Source organism: Pleuronectes platessa, chromosome 24, assembly GCF_947347685.1.
Source record: "Pleuronectes platessa chromosome 24, fPlePla1.1, whole genome shotgun sequence".
Classification (NCBI taxonomy): Eukaryota; Metazoa; Chordata; class Actinopteri; order Pleuronectiformes; family Pleuronectidae; genus Pleuronectes; species Pleuronectes platessa.
In genome coordinates, this window is record NC_070649.1 from 3,852,379 (window position 1) to 3,875,699 (window position 23,321).

Below are 23,321 nucleotides of genomic sequence, written 5' to 3' on the forward strand. Positions count from 1 at the left end.
TACATCCCCACCGGCGGCGCTGATTGGAGGAGAGCAACGCGGGGGACCACGCTCCTTCAGTGCACCGGGTTACACCGACAGGGGGCGGGGCTGTGCAGGGGACGGTTGATGAAACGGCTCCCCGCCCACACGGTGCTCCCCGAGCAGTAAAACATGCGCCACCACCCACATGGCAGACACAAACACAATGACTGTCAATATCTGCGTTCACGTACCTTTGTGCAAATTGGAAAATTGATTAATGAAACTAATTAGTCGTTTTGTCTCCGAAGAAACAACACTATTAGGATTTTATTATCACAAAGATAATGTAGCCTACTCCATTATGCATTATTCAGTATATTACTGTTTTCCACTTTATTGTATGGTGATGTAATTGTTTTTTTTCGATGGTTGTGTTTAGGTACACTCTGTAATTAAGTGTGGACGTCACTAAGATAAATCACAAAGCACAACAAAGAGATGTGTTGCTTTCTTGTTGCTGTTGTTTTTTTATTTGTGTTACGGACAGAAGAGGTCGCACCTTTTACAGATTCTTCAGCCCTATGAGGCTTATTGTCTACACAAATCAAATCTGATTTGCACTTCAAACAAATAATATATAATATTTTACTTCCAGTTACAAAACAATCAGAAATAGATACTGTATGTGTATTACTTACCCTTCTGATCTTTTTAAATGCAACCACAACATTTGTCGCAAAATATAACCCTTAACATTTTCATATACTTGTAGATATATTCAGCTCTCTTCCTGATTTTCTTGCCCTTCAGTACTGAGGAAATCAGGAATGACGTTATTACGGTTATTGCAATATTCTTTATCCAATTACTCTGACGACCGTTTAGAGACTCTTTAAATTTATTGTATCATACACATTCATGATGCAATATCAAATGATTCTCCTAGACACAGCTAAGATTCAACAGTCACTTTATAGTATCATCGCAGGCACTGAGTTGAAATGGGAGTGGGGAACACCACTGCATGATCGTTTAAAGAAAGGTGATTACACCCTGTATGTATTTCTTCCAGTGTACACATACTCAAATGAAAAAGCAGCACATAGTGAGCAACACCAGAGAGCATATGCTTTTATATACACAGCAGCTGTCTACTTGTCTTATCTTGATAAATGAGATGAAGGTCTTCTATTATTTGTAATGTTTGATCGGTACATAAAGCCGTAATGAAACCATCACATACTTCGACAAATAGACAAATAAGGTTCTGAACTTACAAAATATTGCTTAGAACACTACAGCAGCAGTTATAAGAAGTAATAATCACGTGCCCCAAATCGGAAATATCACAAAATGACCGAGTGGCACAGTATAATTTGTTTATTATATTTTAGACTCAGGTTCAAACATTAAAAAAACAACAAATCATTTTCTCCAAAAAGAAAAAGAGGTTAAAAAGAAGCTAAGCTCAATCATAACATAACTTAAAATTACTACACCATCCCTCAGACACTAAAGGCTACTAAACTTGGCGCTTTGTTTGTTTTGTTATTGTATGAAGAACAGGAGCGCGTATTTCAGTCATTCTTTCACATCTCGTCGGTCGACTCCGACATGGATCGCTCCCTCCTTTCCCACCCTGTGACAAAGTTGAGCAGGTCCACAGCCGTCACCACCCCGAACACCATCTGCTTCAGGCTGGGAGAGCCGTCCGTCAAGTCTGGTGGAAGGAACAGAAGAACAGTGTTGATGATTTATTACTAAAAAAAACATCTGTCTGTGTGTGCACTACGATAATGCACGTGAAAAGTGTTTGACTGGATGTGAGCCTACTGCATGTAAAAAATAAAAAGCAGTGTAGTTCTACTATTTGGCCACTTGGAGGCAGCAGAACACACTGTAAACAACACTTGGCATTTGTTCACCTCTTGTTGATAAGAGGAACTTTTGCCTGTTTTCATATCGATTAACTATGAAGCAAAATTAGAATCTATAAGGACTCAAGTTTCTGATTTTGTGATATTTACTCACTTTTAGTTCTATGTTGGTTTTTATTATCCCCTGAGGGAAATACAGTTTAGCTTTTGGTGATAGAGGCCGACGTGACCCGTTAACACGCGATTTCCACAAAAAAAAATCAATCTGTCCCTTACCAGAAGCCAGCCCTGGCTTAAAAACATATCAAATATACTAGGAATTTTCCTCTGCGTTAACACAACCACACACTGGCACACAAAAAGCTGAGGTGTGTCAACCGTGAGTTGACCGAAATCAGTTTATCTCTGGGATTCTGGCCATCGGGCCGGACTTCAGTCCTCATGTATCAGAGAAACGATCAGTGTCACACTGAGTCAAACAGTGTTGCTTCTGAACGTGGTGGTGATGGCGTGCTGCGTTCAAGAGCGGTCAATAATGAGTCCTTGAGACCGACATTGACCCCTCACTCAGTCTAAACTGCTGAAGATAACAACACGCATCAGCTGATTTGAGATAAAAAGGAATAAATGTATATGAATAAATAAGAACTTATTTCTAGGTTTAATTAGATCAAACAAAATTATTTTAACATTAATTTAAGCTTCTTCTTACGTGTGTGTCTGAAAATGTACTCTACTCACATTGGATCTGTTCGTGTACAACCAGGGCGAAGTGATCGGTCTCCAGGATCCGGGACAGCTTTCCCAAGTTATCGGTCAGACGGATCTGTGGAGGCAAAAAGCTTTTTAGCAGAAATCAAACTGTGGGGTTTTCTCAGACCTTTAAGAGCTGAGAAATACTTTCCATTTAGCATCAGGTGGACCCACTAATGAGGGATTCTTAAAAAAGTCTTCTAAAGCAGAGTTCACACGATTTGTGGGAATCCAACCGGGATTAAGAATGAACAAATGAAACCTGTTAAACCAGAGATGTTTGAAGTGTGGTCTGACCTGTTTGAACTGCTTGTAGAGCACTTTGCTGACCGGGTCTGACACTTTGATTTTCCCTGCCAGGATCAACGCCAACAGGTTCCCCAAAGTCACCATGCCCAGAATTAACCTGCACAAAGACACACACAGAGGTTGGAGTTAAACCTCAGCAGTGCACAAAAGGAGCCGAGGGACTGAGGGATACACAGGCTCCAGATCAGCAGTATGTTAGCCCTCACCCAGCCTCATCCACTACGGGAGCCTGGTCGAATCCCTTCTCCTTGAGGATTTTGATCGTCTTCTGGCAGCTGACGGTGGGCAGCACGGTGAGGGGGGCCGACAGGTTCAAACCCTGCAGCTTCAAGTTCCACCACCTGACGCACAGGAGAGACACCAGGGCTCAGGTTTCAGAAAACCACACAACAAGAGGAGGAAAACACACCCTTTAATAACACTCACCATGGCTTCTTCACCATGAGGTCCTCCTCCCGCAGGAAGCCCTTGTCTACCATCCACTTGTCACTCAGGAATTTGGACCTGGAGGGTGGGAAATAAAGAGTCGTGTTAGAATTAACACTAGGAACCAAACCAGAATATTTGCCAGTACTGAAGGTCCACTGAACATAAGATTCTTCAGTCACTATCGTGTGTTTTCTAGAGAAAAACATTGCCGCTGCTTTAACCATGAAAGTTATGGTTAGGACTTTTCCAGTAAAACCCTATTTCAACAATAACACTGAGTGGTTGGTTTCAGGTCAAGGCACACGTGGGACTCTCACATGTAGTTGCGGATGGAGTCTGGCAGGATGACCACGCAGCGCTGGCCCTCCTTCAGCTCCTTGGCGGCGTTCACCGCAGCTGCCATGGCCGTTCCAGAGCTGCCTCCTGTCAGAGGGAAGAGCGAACACACGTGAGAGGGATTCAAACTCGTGCACTGAGAGATTCGGACTTTGCAACTTCACGCAGGACTCACCGCACAGCAGACCCTCATCTCGGATCAGCATCCGGGACATGTTGAAAGACTCCTCGTCATTGCTCTTGTACCACGAATCAACCACCTGGGGGGGGGGGGGGGGGACAGTAAAAGATTAAAATATGCAGTTGTGAGTCAGATAAACGTAAGAAAAGAAAAGAGAGGAAGAAAAGGAACAGAAGTTAAGTGGAACTCACTGATCTGTCGAGCACGGTGGGGATGAAGTCGTACCCGATGCCCTCCACCTCGTACTGGGTCTTATCCGTCTTGTTAATCTCCTCAGGCTCAGCCAGGATGGAGCCTTCTGGGTCGACACCAACAATCTGCACACACCATTTATAAATAATGAGAGGCTCAGCAGAGAGGAATTCCACTTCCTTTCAGCCGCGGCTGGAAAGGGAATGAAGATAGTTATTACAGAGACGACTCACCTTGATGTTGGGGCATCTCTCCTTCAGTTTGCGGGCGATACCTGTGATCGTCCCCCCTGTGCCTGCTCCGGCCACCAGCATGTCCAGTTTGCCTGTTGGGAGTGGACGAGTCGAGATTTGAATATACGACAAGAAGGGAAATCTAGTTGGATTTTAAAATAGTTTCAGTTTAGGTGCTGTGGGTAAAAGGGCCTTCGTACCGCCACACTGCTCCAGGATCTCTTCGGCGGTGGTGTCGTAGTGAGCCAGCGGGTTGCTCGGGTTGCGGTACTGGTCCAGGATGTGGGAGTCGGGGATCTCGTTCTTGAGGCGCCAGGCGACGCCCACGTGAGACTCCGGCGAGTCGAAGCGAGCGCTGGTGGGCGTGCGGACGATCTCGGCTCCGAGAGCTCTAAGCACGTCCACCTGGCCAGAGACCACGGAGATAAAATCAGGACAAAAAGGGCAGAATGAAGTGAACCATTAAAACTGGATGAGTATATGTGTCTCATATATTACACATGTCTTCTGTGCCAGTATGTTTGTATGTAAGATGCATATAAAAGCCAATGTGCAACATGTGTAACTTATGGATTATAAACCATGACATAACGATTACCACAGGCTAAAAATCCCATTAGCTTTAAAAAGTATTTGGACCTGAATGACTCTGCAAAGTGATTCTATTAATAGTTTAGAGTTTTCATAATATCTGTGGAGAGTAGGTTATAATTAAGACAGTCTCGTATTTTAATGGAGCTCAGTGCTGCAATGACAAACAGGCTGGGTTAAAAAAAAACCAAGAGGTCAAGTGTTAAAAGGAAACGCGTGAACTTGAAAGCTGCTTTTCCCTGTCGTTTCCTTAGAGGACATGAACACACCATTAGATCTCATGATAGTAATAGTTGATAATTGACAGTAATCAATCAAAAGGGACATTGTTTACAATGAAACACACACTGACCTTCTCCATGCTCATTTTCTCCGGCATGACAATAATGCAGTGGTAACCTTTCACTGCTGCAGTCAGGGCCAATCCAATACCTACACACACACACACACACAAACACACAAGTTTGACTAAACCGTTGGTCGACACAAGCCTTTAAATGACCTTCCTTCTACTCATTCAGGAGCAGAATAACACACATGTGCTTCATTACCGTTTCCAGCTCAGTTTGTTTGTTTACAACAGATTTCCTCGAAACTCTGTGGAAGGATGAGTCACGGCCCGAGAAAGAAGCCATTACATTTTTGTTTTGAGGATCCAGACACAGGAGCTGATCCAGGATCAACTTATCATTCTTCCACTATTGAAATCATGACCTGCGTTGTCTCCTTTATTTGGCGACAAGGTGTGATTGATGGGGGACTGGTGGAGGTGCACGCTCCACTGGGCATCTTTCTACGTACCAGTGTTTCCAGAGGTGGGCTCTATAAGGGTGTCTCCAGGCTTGAGGAGCCCGGCTCTCTCAGCGTCCTCCACCATCCGCAGGCTGATCCGGTCCTTGACGCTGCCGCCGGCATTGAAGTACTCACACTTGGCCACTGGAGAAAAACACACAACAGAGCAGAGAGATTTGTTGCAGCTTTAGGATGCACTGATGCAGGATGGAACAAATCCTGAGTCGAACCTGTTTGCATGGCGTCAATGAGTTCAACGCATCAACCACATGTTTGTTTGATCTGAGAATGTGTCTCGACTCGAGGGCTGGCTGACTCACGTAGTTCACATTTGAGTCCAAACGCCTTTGGGATCTTGTTGATGCGTACCAAGGGAGTGTCACCGATCCTGTGCAGGATGTTTGGGAGAATGGTCGGGGCCACGTTCCTGGGATGAGGAAGCAGGAAGAAGAATTAATGTTTCGGTGGAAAGAGAAAAACAGGTCAGACAGAGGTTGTGTTTGTGTGCAGATCCACCACGAGGGTGCGGACGTGACACTTGCTGCAACTTGTGGAAAACTAGTGTTTACGTTTCAGTTATTGCTTTGAATTTGTTTTCACTGGTTTTAACAACCAAAGTTAAGTCCCACAGATGCGTGGGTTTGATTGGAATGTTCTTGTGAAAGTCGACACAACACTGACCTTGGAACCTGCATGTGAGGAGAGTCGGCTCCTGAGGCTCCCAGGGTCCATGTGCAGCGGCTGGGAAGGTCGGGCCGGATCCATTTCCTCTCTGGAGACGCGTTCTTTGTGCCGATCTGAATGGTTTGGTGCGACTCCTCGGCGTCCACCGCCGTGGGTTTCTTGTCGACCCCGTTCAGCGGTATCGAGCCCTCCCGCAGTTTGCCGTCTCCGTTGCTGTGGTTGTGCAGCTTGGCAGCGTGAGGGCACACGGGGCCGTTGGCGGGCGCCTCTTTGGTGGAGGGAACTGACGGCATGGCTTACCCTGGGGAGACGGGGAAATATGGGATTATTATAAGAGTGATGGCGTTTTTGCATAGTTCCATGGATTTTGAGGAAAAGCAACTTCCTTATTTCAGGGAAGAGCATCTAAACATTTGTGTAATTTGCTGCAGCTTGATTAAATTTAAAAGGGACTGCTGGACCTTGGAGGAGGTGGGATTTCTATAGTTTTCAATATAGAAGTTTGTAGAAAGTTAATGAAAATTTACAAATTATAATGAACTCAATCCTCCAGCCCTTCTGTGCACGGAGAGAAAATGTCCATTATATGTTTGTTTTTTTTCTTTGTATTATGAGGCTTGTATACCTAAATTGACTGTGTCATATTCAACTGTCTTAAATCTACGTACTTCTTTAAGACGAGCGTACCGTAGATTTCTTACCACATTAATATATTATTACACAACAGCAGAAGCCAGTGAAAAACAAACACTGCACCACCCTTCTTTCTTGTAAAGCTGAGTCATGTCAGCACAAAGGAGCAATCTTCACCAGGTGATTTGACACAAAACTGTGGTAACACTGTGTCGGTCGGAAACTTTGTTGCCAGACCAAGTTTCAGACCTTCACAGTGTTGGGGAGATTATCAGTCATGTGAGAAACAGAAGGACAGTGCAGCCGTGCACCTCCATCTCACAGTAACTCTGTTTGTGAATGTAAAGCTGAAATCGACTCAATCATTGTTTTTTTTCCAGCAGTAAAAGGTTGTAAAACTCGCCCGTATGGAGCTAAACATGATCTTAACGTGGAGGTCAGTGGCGCTGCCGGGTGATAACCAGCAGTCAGGCGTCCAGTGAGGGGCCTGGGAAAATGGATAAGTAATTAAAAGTTTGTCAACTGATAGGAAATGAATTGGCAAATGCAGTTGATTTTATAGTTTTATGATTGATTATTATCATTAATGGGGAAGCAATTGGCAGAGGGCCTCCAGATCTGATCTATTTCACAGATAAGAACAAAACCGTTCATGCGTCTACATCTCTGTTTAACTTGTTAACACGCGCGTTAGGTTTTTCCATCGGCCCACGGAGCGTCACTAACACAGAGCGCACACAGGGGCCAGCTGTTGAACCAGGGGCCCCCTTTAATGGCAGGTTCTCAAAGATCAGTCAACAACAGTCATCTGCTGCTGACTCCTGTGGACCAGCACCACATGTTCAGACACGTCCAGTAAAACAAACAGAACACCAGTGCTTCGCTGCTACTTCAGAAACCAGGACTCGTCCTCGGAAAGCGTCACAACAAACAAGACGTTTGACACCAGTATCAGAAATGACTGGTTTCAGAAAGTTTGTAAATGTATGCACTGATGCAATACCACATCCTGAAAGTATACATGCATCACCCCTGCTAAGTTTCTTTTCCCAGAAATCACTCCTTCTCGATTGATGACAAATAATTCCAGCAAGTATGAAACCACATCGTGTTCACCATGACTAAGAAATCGAGGTCAAACGACACAACAAACTCGACAACGCAAGAACCTAACCAACAACCTTATCAGGTTCTTTGTTGTGTTTGTCTATAGATTTATTCATCCGTGTTCTTTTTCAGTTCTGACAAACTAGATAATAAAAGAAGTCCAATGGCGTTCATTCTCTACATGTAAACTTCCTTTAATGCCCAAGTCAGATTCCCGGGGGCCAGGCCAGTCGGGGTGCATATTCAGGTTATACTGGTTCGTAGTGGGAGAGGGTGCTGGTGACATGCGATGACCACACAGGTTCAACAGAGCAACTTGATCCTTTGTGAATGCAAATGCAGCACCGAGCCCAGGCAGTAAAAAAGACCCTGGGGTGAGGGGGGGGGAGGAGAAACTTAAATTTCACTAATTCTCCTCACTTGAGCCAAGGATCCTCAAATACCTCCCAGGCCAAAGAGCTAAAAAAGAAATCACATCACCTGATCCGAGCCTGGCTAGATTAAACCCAAACTAATGAAACCCCCCTTGTAATAGTCTTACCATATCAGACCTGGTTATCTGCTTAAACTCTGGCGTTTCTAATCTCCTGTGGTATGTTCCACCGCTCCCCTCTTTTCTCAGACCTTTCTGGACTTGAGGTTTCTCCACTAAGTGGCACAGGGGTGGTTCAAACCGCTCGACCAGCTGCTCGCCACAACACGGGCGGCACAGCTTGGCTATAGAGATCCACTCAGCCATAACAAATGGTGGGGCCAAATGTGAGCAGCAGGAATGCACGGCCCTGGAGACCCCCGGCATCGAACCCCTAACTTCACGATGACCTCTGAACTCCCCAATGCAAAAGAGTGACCGTCACTGGAAGGATATTAGAGATAACGGTTACTACAGAGAGATTTATTAGATGATCAAAAGCATAAGTGATCGTGATCGTTGCATGTTTGTGTTTTACGGATATTTAAAAAGACAACCTCTCTTATGATCAGCTCCGAAATTGTGAGTTCTAACCGAAAAGGTAAATATTGTTGGGATTTGAACCTTTGCCAGAAAAGCCAGTCCCCTCGGGGCTCCTGGGAAATGGAGCCGGGTATGGAATGAGGGGTGAATAGATAGATATTAGTATCCCTGCAGCAAATGATCGATTATCTGCCGCATCGAACAAAGACACACAACACGTGAGAGAACGAAAAGGATGACAACGAAGGACACACAAGAGCCGGCTCTGGTTTGATGGAGGAGAACCAGAGACACACACACACGCGCGCGACTGGGAGAATTCACCGAACACAACCACGCGGGATTCGAACGTATTGATTCTCGTGATTGGCGGAGAGCGAGAAAACGCAACACCGCATCGGCTGCAGTGTTGCATCAGAAAAAACGCATCCGCGGAGCCGCGTTCACGCACCGAACGTGACATACCCCCCCCCCCCCCCCCCCCCCACGTGGATGCGTGAAATTCTCCAGTCGATCTTAAACCCTACTCACCAGATGACGTGTCCAAAAAGCCTTTGATTCAAAGAGTAAATATATAGTGGGGGGGTAAAACGCGTCAGTCCCGGTGAAGCGGTGCCGGCGGAGTGAGCAGCATCCGCGTGAGGGCTCCGGAATCTTTCGTGACGACACACGTGGGAGGACGTGGGTTAAGTTTCACGGCGTCCTCTGATTGGTTGCCGTAAGGGCGTCTGTTTGGTGAACCCCGCCAATCAGAGCGCAGGGTTTCCCATAGCAAAAGGGCATGTGGGAAAAAGTGGGCGCGCGACACATGTTTACTTTTTTGTTTATTGACCGAACGAACACACGCCGCATGAGAACCCACGTTACCACTTGTTTACTTGTCTGTGGTTCACACAATTAAAAAGCATCATAATGATCAGAAATTAGCTGGAGTTCATTTTAAACATTAGTTTCTTTAGTTGCCTTTTTCCTACAAACTTAAGAGAGAAGTCATTTCCTGTGTTCAGACAGCTGCCACGCTCCCTGAAGAGGATCTATGAATTTTGGAACACCTATAAGAATAATTGAGACATTATTGGACCCTGAATAGAAATGTACCCTTTTACATTTAGTTGTTTGTTTGTTTGTTAGCTGGATAACGAAGAACTACTTTATCCACAACCAGGAAACTTTAACAAGGCTGTTGGTGGAGATGGTTTCATTCAAAATTGTTTCAGTCCTAACTTAAAATGGTGTTTTATCAAATTACCTGTTACTTATATAAATTAATCTGTCACCATTGGTTTCAACGTGTGTATTAATGGCAAATGAAATGATGAAATAAAGCGTGATTTGCTGTCCTGCCCAGAAATTTCCTACAAGAGAAATAATGTCATGTTCTGCTGAGTTACAAATATGTTTTATTGAGAAAGCGACACAAGCTCGTCTTTAAAAAAGGGAATAAAAGAAACAAGAAAAACCTTCATACAATTCACAAAAAGAAAATAACTTTGTCATCACGGCTGGGGTGAAGAGGGAGGGATGTGCTGTGGGAACATTGGGACAGTCTCGGTTTCCTTTAGAACCTTCCGGAACGCTCCCGATCCCTCGACCTTCGCCTTTCACGATCCCGCCGGCGATCCCTGGAGCGGGAGCGTCGTTCCCGGGAGGGCGAGCCGGAGCGGTTCCTGCAGGGAGAAAAGAAGGATTAACTTCCAAATTAAAACCTTTCCTCAAATAGAAAACCTTCCACCTTCTGGATTCCCATACCCTTTCTTCCGGCGGCCGTACAAGTCCCTCCGAAGTTCCCGGGATATTGGTTTAAGGTGCATGAAGTTGCAGAAACCGCCTCTGGTGCACTCTCTGTGGGAAGGCAGGCCATCAAGAGTTAAAAACCTGTTAGCCTTGAATCCACCGTGACACAAGAACACAACCAAGCGGAATGCTTCCTGCCCCTTTCATGTCGGTGGATACTGTGCTTCAGGCCGTGTTTATCCATATGACATGAGCCCTATGCAATTAAGCAGAATAAACCTGGAGCTTTCAGAATTCATGATATTCTGGAGCCTCAGGCCAACTCCCTGATTCAACTGGTTTGTAATCCAGCTTTAGTTACAGGATAAACAGTGGAGCTTTATCTTGGTTTTTCTGACTTTACCCTGCGGCAACACACAAGCTCTTTAATATAAATTTGCTTCTCGAATAAACCTCATATAGAAATATGCGTCCCTCACCCCATTTCATACTGGCGGCAGCAGGCTTCCCTGAAGTCTGTGACTGGGGAGAGCTCTGCGTGGATGGGTTGAGCGTTGAACCAGCGGTTGTTCAGGTCCATGACGGCTTTCTCTGCATCCTCCTCACGACGAAACTACACACAGAGGATACTGGACTTAGGCAATAACTGGGACAGTTAATTGACTTTATGATATTGCATCTGGAGCACAAATTAAACAGTTCTAGGTTGGAAGTGTTGTAAAAACATCGACATATCAGTTCCTCCTCTCGTTAGTAGATTTAGATCCATCACCAACCTTAACGTAGACGTTGCCGACGAGGTGGTCGCCCAAGTTATCGCACACGTTCATCTCCTCCACCTCTCCGTACTTCTCCTCCATCTCCGCGAACACCTCCTGTTTTGAAAAAAAAAAAGAGATAAATAATCACCAACAACAAGAAAATCAGTGAATCCAGTCGACCACTAAAACCAATCTACTGATGGGTAAACCCTGTGGATTCAAATTAAAAACATTTATTTTAAAATAATACCACAATCACAATCTATTTATCCATTAATGGTGTCAGTAATTTTCCATGAGGTAAAGTACTTCCAGCCCGGCTGTGTAAATATTTGCTTCGGACCAAATAAAGGAATCCTGCATCAGCGAAAAACTGGCCACATTTTGGCAAGTCATGTTGCACCTATCAGCGGCAAGTGTCACAAGAGGCAGATAACACCGCGGCCAGGTTGTGTCCTGCAACGTGTGGCATGGAGACAAGCAACAAGCACAAAAGGTCACTCACCTCAAAGAACTCGTCATAGTGCTCCTGCATTTCCACGTCACTGACGGCACCTGCGGACGTCAACAAGTCACGGTCAAGGCAAAGCTACAAGTGTTTGGAGAAAATGTTTAAATGTACTTCAGGATATGTTAACGGGCTAAACTGACTGTAACAACATAGCATGATGCTTCGTGCTACTGTCGTTACACTCCGAGCCATGTTTCCAGGTCACATCTATCAAAGAGGTAATTCTGCATATATCTGGATGCATGTCTCTCTCTCTCTCCCTCTCTTATGGTAACTTGACCAACTTCACCGTAGCAAACCTACAATTGACCCCTCTCGGCCCCTGTCCACACTCAAGTGGATATTTGGTTAGAATGAGCCTCTTGTCCAGACAGAAACTTTATTTTAAGTGGATAAAACTAAGATTTTCCTACACACTGATCATTGTTTACATGTAAAACACAGTATTTGGGAAACAACGTTATCACACCTTACTTTGCATGTAGCATATTTCTCTGTTGAGGGACTGATACAGGATTACCTAATCTTATGCCCACTGTGTTATGACAAAGCGCCAGAAACATCAATAGCAGCTAAATACTGTCCAACAGGATAATAAGTCCACTGAGCATCCTCGCAAGGTTCTCCTCTATTTGAGAGATCGTTCATATAGACTTCATCGCCACCTACTGGCCAAACATACTTGTTAGAGCGTTTTTGTGATATTGTATGGAGAGAGAGATTTTGTAAAGCCAAGGGGGAAATATTTGTTCAAAAACAATTAAGGCAGCAGTGCAGACAAGGCCTTAGTTTCCTCCTGGTTTGGGAGTTTTACTTTTAAATCACATCTGCCAATGTATTAAATGTGTAACCATGTACCAAGGGGCCATGATGTAATACCACACAACTGTTCCATCACACAGAAAGTATGTAGTCAATATGAAACTGCTGAGTGCAAAGGAAGCATCACAGGAACAGTGAGTTAATAATAGCTGACAGTCTATCACATCTGTACCATCGGCTCTGAAACAGAAGCTGTCCTGTGCACCGCAGAGCCTCGGGTGCATTTGACAGGAAAACATGCAAAACAGCATGAGGCCCGCTATTCTAACTGCGGGAAGTCATGTGACGCACTAGACGTCTCCAGAGGACATATTCCTACACTGAACCAGGTTTCTGTGGGGAGGTGTGACACAGTGCATCAAGTGGTCAGTGCTGGAGGGACCTGCAAATGAAGGGAGAACTTACAGTGCAAACCAGCAGCAGACTTGAGTTTTGAAGGTTATGAAGGTAAATGTTCAAGAGGGAAATGGTCTGAAATACAAAACGTAAACTTCTGTGATATGGAATCCAACCAAATATAGAGCTGGGGAGGAAAGAATATGTGATTAGATATTTTGCTGTCAGGAAATGGCGCCGCGCTCCAGCTACTTATGTGACGGATAAAGCTGCATTCACAGGATACCTGAGAATTTCCACAGCAACAGTTGACCAAAGGTTTTATTATGTAGATGAAAAACAAGAAATATCTAACACGTGAAGATTTAGATCAGTTGTCTGGGCTGATTTTAGTTTTTAATGTAACGCAAACTCAGCTGCTTCTGGAGAAGGACGGACAAAAACGATGCCGGTCAAGTTCGGGTCTGACTCAGATAGATACAGAAAACTATACGTGAAATATAAAATGAAAAAAACTAAAGAACATAAGTAAAACAAGTAGTTCTACTTCAGCTCTACTACACTATAATTCCATAATCTGTGGGTTCTGCTTCTGAGGTTTGATAAGCGCTTGTGACTCTGACACACGTCATCTACACAGCGGAGGAAGGAGGAGGAGTTGGTGCTTATTATAATACATCTTTTTCATGGCAGCCATTTTGACCTGGAATAGTAGGTAAACAGAGGTGTAACTAATCACATTATGAAAGGTTCTGTTGTATTTGTGTACAAACCCTTAATGGATGTGATAAGTAACACCCGTGTTTACCTACTATTACATGTCAAACTGGCTGCTGTGAAAAGGGTCTATAAGCAGAACGTGATACCAGATGAATGATTTGAACTGTGGAGAGATTGTGACGTCCCAACTGGGTGACGTGAACTCTACTTTAAAGAAACTGACAATTTTTTTTCAACTTACAGCGTGAGGAATCTGCCGTCTGGGCGCTGTTCTGGGGATTTCGGTAGATGTTCTGAATCAAGATGGTCTGCAGAGGGAAAAAAAGGAAACAGTGGTCAAACCAGATTGAGTGATGGTTTTGTGCCATTTCTGTTTACACCAACTTCTAGTTTAGCTTGTTTACATTCTGACAGGCATGCAGGCACAAGATCCTTCATTGCCAAGAATCTGAAGAAAAGAAAACAATGGTGATTACATGTCAGGTAAGGTGTGTAGGTCAAGCTCGTCATACCATGAAATCCTCCTGAAGCCAAGCTTTACTCCCCTGTGAACAGGCCTGGACTTGCAGCAAGTATAATCAACTTTTCCTTTTACCGTAATATCATACCACATCTGCTTTGCACTTCTCAATCCACTTCAGCCCTATTCAGGTTTGCACAACTCACATCCTTGATACCGTGCATCCAATATTTGCACAGTATATTGTGAACTAATATGTTCTGGCTACTTAGTAGTTTTCACCAGGGATCAGAGGGAACCGGCCTTTCAATCTAGTCTATGTCCTGTGCATATGGCAGAATTCACAATAAATATGACTTTGACTGATTTGCAAGTAGCATTTTCCCACAAATAAGATTCTTAATTTTCCAGAATATATTGAGCAAAGCCCCTGAACCCACGTACAAAGACTGTTTATTAAGTATAATTTCACTGAAGATGAACAAAAGTTGTTCACAAATGAAAAAACATGGGGTTGAAAGAAACTAATATTAAACAAATCAGACTCGTATGCATCTTAAAGTGACTTTTACCTCAAAAGCTAGAGGGAGGATGAGGTGTGGGTCAGGGAAGCACCAGTGACATGTCGATGGGGGTCCAGCAGTAATTTTTTTCACTTTGTTGAGGATTGTGAGATAAGGTGCTTTTCCCACCGATTTCTCAGGGACAAACTCATGGATGTAGATCAAATGAATCAGGCACATGAAGGAGACTGATATCTATGGGTGTGTGAAATGTGGGCCTTGGCGGATGTATACGCTCGGGGTGCTGTTGTGAGTGAAGCCTATTGTTCTAGGGGGGAAACCTCGGTGGGATCCTCACCTGGCTGAAGGTCGGCTTGTTGTGCAGCCTCGAGCAGCGGTCTCCATGTCTGCAAGCCCCGATCTTAAAATAGAAGGAACAGTTGACCCTGGAAAAAGAGAGAGAATGGTTATTAACTTTTAAAGGCTCAATGTGAAGAACTTAGTGAAGTTTCATGTTCTCCAAATATGGAGAATCTGTAGCCTTCACCTGTCATAAAAACTCAAAGGGGGCTCAGTTTGTACAGTCTGGGCTACTGTACAAAACAAAACATGGCGGTCTCCCTAGAGAGGACACTCTCCTGATGTCAATATAAAGTATTTAAACATAAAGGGCTCATTCCAGGGTAAATAAAACAACGACTCTTAAAATGCAGATGAAACCCACCAGTGAAAACATCACTATTGTTATTAGATAACACATCTCTGCCTACAGATCCCTTCCATGTGACACACTTAGCCTTTAAACCTCAGGGTGCAGGGGCAGCATGTGAGCCCACCACAGACACACACTTCAAACTATCCACCGCACTGTTGTTATCGAAGCCCAAGGACCACACACCCCAGGCTGGGTTCGTAACTTGGGGAAAGTTTCACCCTCTGAAACGAGCAGGAAGCGTCCAGCTGCCAGAGAGAAGCAGAACCAGCTATGCTATGCTAACAACATCATTTATTAACAAGCCTCTCGCTCCCTGTGTTTCTAAAAACCTCGACTTCACGTGTGCGCCTCAACACGGTGAGGAGTTTGTGTTGTTACACATCTGTCTGGAAACCAGCAGCACCCAGTGGCCGCACGTGAGCTGAGGTTTGTTCATGAGTTTCATTCAATGCGTTAGCTCGGCGTTAGCTTCCTGCTGCTAATGTTAGCTCGTGTGAGGCGCAACGGTAACAACCGGAGCCCGTGAGTGAACCGGAAGGAGCAGCTGCTAACTAACTTCACGGTAAACTCACCGCGAAGGAGACGGGTGCGTTAAACGCGCAGTAAAACTTACTTGTCTTTCTCTGTGCCGAAAATGGACGCCAGGTACTCCGCCATTTTCGGCTCGTAGCGGACGTAGTGATGTACGTCATGACGTAAACAGGGTGTCCCATTCGTTTTCTGCTTGCACTTCCCCTGAGCGCCACATGTGTGTGCTGTTGTTCAGGAAAAATATGTAAAAATGTTTCCAACATAGACCGTAAAGTCTACTTCAAATGATAAAATCAGATTTATACTTTTATTTATTTATATATCCACCTCAAAATGTAAAATGATAGAAGATAAAGGATAAAGGATAAAGGATAATGATTAGCATAATAGAAATACAGGAATATAAAATGTAAGGGTTAGTTTGACTTATTTTCATCCCCCCTGTAATGTACAAGATAATCAAGATTCAAGATATTTGCCTGCAGATGCCATTTAATTTACAGAATGAAACCATATTGCCTATGAAGGGAGTATTATTGCAACGCTAATAGAATAAATACTTTTTGCACAGGTTGTACAAATAATACATTTTGCACATAAGGAGCTGGGATGAATGTGGATGATTTATTTGGTTGGACACTGATGTGCTTTTATTTGTCAACAATTTTGAATAAAGTGCTGTTATTCAAGTGTTTACACAGATGTCAGTGCTTGAACTTGTTTTCATCTCTTCAACCCTTACATCATTAGAATTCAATTTTAGATTCACAAACCTTTTTTCAGAAAATAAACACACAATAGTAACAAATCCTATGAGTTAATGGGACATATTGGTGGAGTGGTCTTTTTGAAACCTGAAAGATTCATTGGTTGATAAGTAGTCCATAGGCTGATGGTGGTGCCTGATAGTAACCACAAACACAACTACACTCACACAGCCGTGCACAGGGCCGGGCATATTTGCAGATGCACACGACGGAGGTAAGTGGAAGGGAGGGGGGGCAGTCAGCTTGAAAACGCTTCCAACAATGACGAAGACGTAAAGGTGTGAGGACTGAAACAATAGTCAGAAATGAGAAAGAGAGTGAACGGGAGAGTGCGCTTGAATTCGTGGGAACCATGTTGGACCTGCGGCAAATGCAAAGCCAAGACCACCCACTGACCTTGACTCACTTCCAGTACTTTCACCGCCCCTTATTGCAAGGGGCAAGCAAAAGAGAGAAAGAGGAAGCAGCCTTTGCAGTTATAGCATGTAGTTCTATATAATGATGCACTTGGAGGAGCTTATTTGGAAGCTGACAGCAGGCCTCGACAGAGTTCCCAGCATGAGGCCTCACCCCTGGTGCACCGTCCTGCATGTGTCCCTCTGGGCAGCGCTGGTTCTCACCTTAACCACTGACAGTAAGTGATTTTTTGTGTTTCTCATGCTGTCTCAGGATTTCTGTGCATTGCTTTTCTGTCCTTCTCGAATACTAACAGTCCGCTTGTTTTATTCTGTCTGGGTTTGGAGCTTTGTAAACCGAAGCCTTTCCAAAAGGCTCGGAGGCCAGATTTCTCTTTAGGTCGTGAACTTAGAAGAACCGCGAAGTCCATACTGTATTCAGATATTGGAAAAACAAAGTAAGGCACATAATGTTATATTCAGATGGAACTCATCATTTTCAAAGTGTTGATTACAAGGGAGGTAATACTTTTTCGAGTTTTAACTCATCCTCTTGCAATGAGAACTACCTGCATGATTTTCATCTTTTAAAAACAGTGATGACTATGTGAATTAATTGAGTTTTATTCATGTATTTATACACAGTCCTTGGGCATAAATGTTCTTATCGTGAGCATTGAGCAGGATGTGTATTATTTGATGATGACTCACTGAGGGCAAGTGATTATTTCTTTATCTCATAAGTTAATTCATATCGGAAATTGACAAAATATACCAGTATAAAATAAAATAAAATTTGCTCAGTCTATGGGTGAAACTGATCTATGTGGGTATAAAGTTCCTCATGAAACATGGAGTTCACTTTCAGTTCCTTCAACCACGGCAAATTGTCTTCATAAATTCAAATGTCATTGTCACGGGACATAACAAACATAGCAACTGTCATTAACCCTTCGTTATAAAATGTGTCTATATCTATAATTTATATATTTGTAATCTGCTCGTATTGTCATTTTTCTTCTGCAGGTGAAGACTCAGAGTGTAGCCCTTATATCAAAGTACGCCGCCACACAACCTACAAGACCTCACCTGGACGAGAACTTGTCATTAACTGCCCAGTAGAGTTCTGCAATAAATCCGTACTAACAGTGACCTGGTTCAAGCTGCTGAATGACACCTCTAAACGTCACAGTGTTAGCAGCAGCAGTCACATTAGAACAGAGTGGAAAGAGGTGAACCATGAGTGGATATCGTTTTTGATTTTCTCCAAAATACTCAGCAACGACTCAGGTCTGTATTGGTGTGAAATAACAAACGTTATGGGTCACTTCATCAACGTCTCTGTCCACGGTGAGTGTGAATTAAGAAACTTGTGCTCGCATTAAGATAAGATAAGATAAAAACAAGGAAAGATAAGTTAGGACACAACTCGACACAAAAAGATATGAATACAATAAGATGAACTTTATTGATCCCACGCCGGGAAATTCACTTGATGCAGCCACGTAAAATGAAATCAAGGTACATAATAAAGATCTTTCACTGCAGATTGACATGTTATTTGAGTATTGTGTTTTTGTGCATTTTGTAAATGGAGATATTGAAATAAATAAATATTTACACGTGCAGGGACAATTATACATATTTTTGTGCAATAATGCTTTAAAAGCGATTACATAGAATGGTGTGCCTTTAGGCATTCAATAAATTTGGTTATCAAAATAAAATATAAAACATTAATATTAAAAATATTAATATTAAATTATAACTTTAGTTTGTTAAAGTTACCTCGGGGCACCACCCTTCAAAGGAAGGGGAAAGATAGCCAATTTATTGATTAAGATCAGTCTCATTTAGATCTAGTTCACTTAGAAATCTCAATATTAACTATTAAAGATTATATAATGAACAGTGAAGGTTAAGGAGTTCTTGACAGTGTAGCGGTTGGCAAAATTCACTTATGCAACATTAATGTAAGAAAATTTGTGAAAGAAACACATTTATTATGAATATAATAAAGTATAAAAACACAAATTACTTACTGTGTCTATGTAAGTCAGTGTGATTCCCATGATGGTTGCTTAATTAAAGTTGACACCTTCCTTAGCATGCTTTCAAAATGGTCGCTGACCCCCCCTAAAGTTACCCCCCACCCCCTTCTGAAGTTGTTTACAGCTGGCAGCGGGGGAAGGTTTAACCTTGTGAAGTGATATGCGTGTGTCTGTGTTGGTGCTAAATTAGACAAAGAGGGTAGACTGAAATGCAAAGAAAGACCATGAAGAGCATTACAAACTAACCTTACTTTCGAATAACTTATAACCCAAAATGTCACACACATATCAGACTCATAAACATCACACAGAATCAAATAAACAGTCTTGCTAAGCCTAGTATCATTATTAAGCCCAGATTATGTTACCGATCCGAGGAAAAGGGAAACGGAGGTTGTAGTTCAGTTTGCAGTTCTGTGAAGCCTTCTGGTTGGTTGTAAGGTTCTGCATTCGCGGTTCTGTCGAGCTGTGGGGCTCAGTTCCTCATTGAATCTTACCTGCAGGACATCGAGTCGCTGCTAGGAGTTCGGTAGTTTGGTTTGAGAGGCGGTTAACTTGAGAAGATGAGCTGGGAGCTGCACCTTTGCGCCCCAATCGTAGCTGGGAAGAGAAGATGTGCTGGAAGCCAGGCTCCCCCACGGCGATGCAGTTGAAGAGAGCTGGCCGCCTGCCTCCTTGGAAGGTTGTTGGAAAGAGAAAGAATTGGGGCAGACCTTGGCTAATATTGGCCCGGTGACCACACAGGTCATGGGGCCAGAGTGACCAATAGGAGTTGACCCTTGTGGTTTTTCACAAGGGTCACTCTCTACACCTCTGTGTAGAGTGTGAGTTCCCTGTACTTTGGCCTTTTCCAGAAAAATGGAACCTGTTGCACCCTGGGAGACTGAGTTCCTTGGCTTTCTCAAGAACAAAGAAACCTGCTGTTTTCAGGATTTGACTAACATGTAGACCGAAAAGGAGGCTTGTGGTTTCACAGAAACAGTGTCCCAACAATATTTTGAAGCTTATTTTTCCAAAAGCCGCTATTGTATAATGAAAGTACAAGAGCAGCACGGTGTTTGGATCCAGAATGTAAAATATATATGATATTAAATTCATATAATAATAAACACAATAGCGCTGTGTTGTTTTGTAGGTGGTGATCAACATACAACGAAGAATAACACAAGTAAGGCTGAACTTTCTCTGAATCATGAAACAGTTCAAACACTGAAACACTGTAGTATAATATTAATTCCTTCCTGTTCCTTAAAGTTCCCAAAACTTCTGACCCAGAGGCCTTAAAGCCTTTGTGGATGTACGTGTCCTCTGCTGCTAGGACTTTGGGATTCGTCACCGTATCGATAGTTATAACTGTCGTATCAATCCGATGGTGCAAAGGTAAGCTATTTAAAAAAAATGAATAATAACAGCACCATGCAATACGATTCAATGAGTCGGAAAAATAACCAATTCGTCAAAACCTTGCAGGGAAATCCAAGAAAGTGACACAAGGTGAATGTCAGGTAAGACGAGTACATTTTAAACTTAAATCCACCTCATCCTATTTTAAGTTCTTCCAACTATGGAATTTGATATTCTCTCTTGGGTTTGTGCAGGATGCGACAATCGAAATGGTCGAGGGACCCTTCACACATTGCGTCCCCCCGTCCCGGGTCGAAAGCGACCCCCTCTGCCCCCCCATCGCGTTTAAATGCGCCTAAAGACCTGCGACCCGACGAGTTGACGTCACCAAAGTGGAGCAATAGAAAGAGGAACGCGGCGGAGGAGGGGAGCGGCGTTGTGTACGCGGCACTGAACCATCACACCTGATAACAGTTATGCTTCCATGAGTTTTCCTCCTCTGTCAAGTCGACTGTATGAATGTAAACGTGAGCTTTTGTAATCCTTCAGGAAAAACTAATTTGTCTGTAACTTCAAAATAAGAGAATGTAATAATAATGTGATGTTTTTGTGCAATCATATAACATAATGAGTGTCCACCACTATTTTTATGTGAAGTTTTCTTTGAAACTGTTCAAAGGAAGCAGAACTCAAAATTCACCGGAAAGTTTCACATCTATCAAGGTTGAAAAAGGTGTGAGTGAGTGTGTCTGTGCATAAACAGTAAAACAGCTTTTTCTTCCTCCTAACAGTTTGATGACCACAGTGGTTTCTGTGAACTTGGCAGATGCAACCTCAGAGTACATTTCCTGTCTGCCTTCTGTCTTCTTTCCTGTTCATCACATTGTATTAAAACCCTTCCTTTATAACTACTCGTGGTTGCACTCTGAGCCATGTTGCTGGCTGTGTAATCCTCTGCAGAGCTAATAATTAAAATGCAAAGAAAACTCCGGTCTAAGAAACTAATTATTTCAAATCTCATGATAAATTTCCAAAACAATGAGCTGAAGCTCTTCTTCTCTGGACACGGTGTTTGGAGCGTTCGGGAGCAGACAGCCGGTCGACTGATGAACAGAGTTTTCTTAACAGTTAGAGATATAAAACTAGACAATATAATCAGACTCGAGCTCAGACATCACTCGGCTGTTTAGGAAATTGTGTTTTTACAAAAAATAGTCTCAACTCTACGTAATTTAATAAGCAAATGGAAACAACACAATCTATTAATTAAGCAATTTTTGATTTAAAATATAACCTTTAATGTTTACAGTGCAAATTGAGGGGTATCAACAAACAAGCACCAATAATAAAATAAGCTCTGGTACAAAGAAGCTAGTTTAGACATTTTTTCTTGATGGAATATGACGCTTGATTTAGCATTTTAGTATTGAAAAACATGCTCATCTTGGATTTACACATCACAAACATGCTTAATATCACAAAAACATTGATGAGGTGGTAAAAATGATGTCAGCTTTTACCTGCAGGAGTTTGGAGCAGAGACACAGGTGGAAAGGAAGTCGACACAAGCTCATCCCCCTTCCACCTTGAATCCAGGAAATGACAAAACTGTAACAACATAGCATGAACCTTCGTGCTACTGTAGTTACACTCTGAGCCATGTTTCCAGGTCACATTTATCAAAGAGGTAATTCTGCATATATTACTGGATGCATGTCTCTCTCTCTTTCTTATGGTAACTTGAGCTACTTCATTGAAGCAAACCTACACTTGACCCCCTCTTGGCCCCTGTCCACACTCAAGCAGATATTTTGTTAAATTGAGCCTCTTGTCCACACGAAAACTATATTTTAAGTGGATAAAACTAAGATTTTCCTGCACACTGGTCATTGTTTACATGTTAAACACAGCGTTTGGGAAACAATGGCGCCACAGGTTACTTTGCATGTAGCATATTTCCCCATTGAGGGATTGATATAGGATTATCTAATCTTATGCCTACTGTTGCTTTGGGTTATGAGAAAGCGCCAGAAACATCAATAGCGGCTACATACTGTCCGAAAGGATAATAAGTCCACTGAGCATCCTTGCAAGGCCTTTCTCTGGTATTTGAGAGATTGTTGATTTTATCAGCACCTACTGGCCAAACATGCTTGTTTGAGTGTTCTCCACAGCAACAGTTGACCAAAGGTTTTATTAAGGAGATGAAAAACAAGAAATATCTAACAGATGATGATTCAGATCAGTTGTTAGGGCAGATTTCTTTTTTTTTTACACTACTCATGTCTGTAATCGGGGGAAACAAGCAGTTACCATGTGTGTCAGGAACATGTAACATAAACTCAGTGCAGCTTACATGAACTGCTTCTGGATAAGGATGGACAAAAAACGATGCCTGTCAAGTTCGGGTCAGACTCAGATAGTTACAGAAGTTTTTTAAATCATGTACGATATAAAATGTTCGTTCAAACTTAGTGGTGAATGATCAACGCTGGTTGAAGAGTACATTTAAAGCTGAATAGAAGTGAACGCTCTATTTCAAGACTTATATTAACAATGATAATCGTGAAATTATAATAACAAAAGAATTTAAGATGGAACTTTCCTTTCAGTTGAAAACAGATGGCTGTTAATT

The 23,321-nt window shown here is 42.9% G+C and overlaps 3 protein-coding genes across 6 annotated transcripts; 1 reads left to right on the plus strand and 2 right to left on the minus strand.

The window, feature by feature from the left end:
* Positions 1-844: 844 nt before the first annotated feature.
* On the minus strand, positions 845-9,707 carry LOC128430857 (cystathionine beta-synthase). The gene is made up of 15 exons (XM_053416953.1): positions 9,568-9,707; positions 6,339-6,642; positions 5,978-6,084; positions 5,667-5,801; positions 5,218-5,297; positions 4,475-4,679; positions 4,275-4,366; positions 4,041-4,166; positions 3,844-3,928; positions 3,650-3,755; positions 3,330-3,407; positions 3,110-3,244; positions 2,892-3,000; positions 2,583-2,667; positions 845-1,684 (listed from the first exon to the last, which is right to left on the minus strand). The coding sequence occupies exons 2-15, from the start codon at positions 6,632-6,634 to the stop codon at positions 1,554-1,556; spliced, it is 1,770 nt and encodes a 589-aa protein (XP_053272928.1). The 5' UTR covers positions 6,635-6,642; positions 9,568-9,707; the 3' UTR covers positions 845-1,553.
* Positions 9,708-10,419: 712 nt separating this feature from the next.
* On the minus strand, positions 10,420-16,280 carry LOC128430860 (splicing factor U2AF 35 kDa subunit). 4 transcript variants are annotated; one of them, XM_053416957.1, is made up of 10 exons: positions 16,212-16,265; positions 15,242-15,329; positions 14,325-14,368; positions 14,162-14,228; positions 13,270-13,335; positions 12,037-12,086; positions 11,547-11,645; positions 11,250-11,383; positions 10,786-10,878; positions 10,420-10,703 (listed from the first exon to the last, which is right to left on the minus strand). In XM_053416957.1, the coding sequence occupies exons 6-10, from the start codon at positions 12,064-12,066 to the stop codon at positions 10,595-10,597; spliced, it is 465 nt and encodes a 154-aa protein (XP_053272932.1). In that variant the 5' UTR covers positions 12,067-12,086; positions 13,270-13,335; positions 14,162-14,228; positions 14,325-14,368; positions 15,242-15,329; positions 16,212-16,265; the 3' UTR covers positions 10,420-10,594. The 4 variants fall into 4 exon arrangements, with proteins under 4 accessions (XP_053272932.1, XP_053272931.1, XP_053272930.1 ...); XM_053416956.1 differs by lacking the exon at positions 13,270-13,335; XM_053416955.1 differs by lacking the exons at positions 13,270-13,335; positions 14,325-14,368 and having other exon boundaries at positions 16,212-16,280.
* Positions 16,281-17,078: 798 nt separating this feature from the next.
* LOC128430861 (uncharacterized) lies at positions 17,079-21,672 on the plus strand. Its single transcript, XM_053416960.1, has 6 exons — positions 17,079-17,530; positions 18,318-18,641; positions 20,478-20,510; positions 20,597-20,722; positions 20,813-20,847; positions 20,941-21,672. Exons 1-6 carry the CDS (start codon positions 17,395-17,397, stop codon positions 21,043-21,045), a joined length of 759 nt encoding a protein of 252 aa, XP_053272935.1. The 5' UTR covers positions 17,079-17,394; the 3' UTR covers positions 21,046-21,672.
* The last annotated feature ends 1,649 nt before the right edge of the window (positions 21,673-23,321 follow it).